At 62.6% G+C, this 768-nt stretch overlaps 1 protein-coding gene across 1 annotated transcript in view; it reads left to right on the forward strand.

Annotated features, from left to right (window-relative positions):
• Window positions 1-709: 709 nt before the first annotated feature.
• LOC113981487 (zinc finger protein 70-like) overlaps window positions 710-768 on the forward strand; it is a gene marked incomplete at its 5' end in the record, with an annotated part of 584 nt that continues 525 nt past the window's right edge. Inside the window, one exon of the mRNA XM_027708894.1 lies at window positions 710-744. Coding sequence (XP_027564695.1) covers window positions 710-744 — 35 coding nt within the window. The remainder of the gene's footprint in view (window positions 745-768) is intronic.

Consider the following 768-nt stretch of genomic DNA (forward strand, 5'->3'; position numbering starts at 1 on the left):
TGCCTGAATCTTGGTGGTTTGGCTTTTCTGGGCTGAATCTTGGTGTTCTGGAGGTTTTTATGGTCCCAGGATGCCCGGTGAGTTCTAGAGATGGACTTGGGCAGGAGGAACCCCCAAGCTAATGTGCTCAGCCCTTGTTTTCTCCCCCATCAGGATTTGTCCTTCTCAAAGCTTGGGCGGATGGAGGAGGAGGCTGCGAGGAAGAGGAAAATGCTGCGGGCCCCCCAGGCAGGTGAGGAGGAAGTCAGTGACCCTTTGGGCCGGTGTTGTGCTGGCTCTGGCAGCCGAGCATGGCCCCCGGCTGCGGGACAACCCCGCTGCCGCCGCCGTCCTGCCGGGGCCGGAGTTGGGGGGATGTCCTTGGCCTTCCCTGTGGGCCAGAGGCAAATCCCCTCCCTGTCCTTCTTGCTTCCTGCCCCAGGCCCCGAGCTGAGGACAGAGAGCCCGGAGGACAAATCCCCCCGGCAGACCCTGGTGGGAGAGGCCGTTTTGAAGGGCTCCACGGCGCAGGAAGGCAGCGGGGAGGAAAAGGCCTGGAGATGCCCCTGCAGGAGGGGCTCCAAAGCCAACCCAGGGTGCTCTGAGGAGGAAAGAGCCAGCCTGTGCCGGGAAGGTGACCGGAACTTGAGGCAGAGCTGTGACCTGGTGGTCCCTGAGCAGCCTCCCAGCACGGAGAAGCCCTTCAGGTGCTTAGAATGTGGGAAGAGCTTCAGGCAGAGCGCCCACCTCCTCAGCCACCAGCACATCCACACTGGGGAACGTCCCTAC

The sequence above is a fragment of the Neopelma chrysocephalum genome, unplaced genomic scaffold (assembly GCF_003984885.1).
Source record: "Neopelma chrysocephalum unplaced genomic scaffold, ASM398488v2 Primary Assembly neopelma1_96585, whole genome shotgun sequence".
Classification (NCBI taxonomy): domain Eukaryota; kingdom Metazoa; phylum Chordata; class Aves; order Passeriformes; family Pipridae; genus Neopelma; species Neopelma chrysocephalum.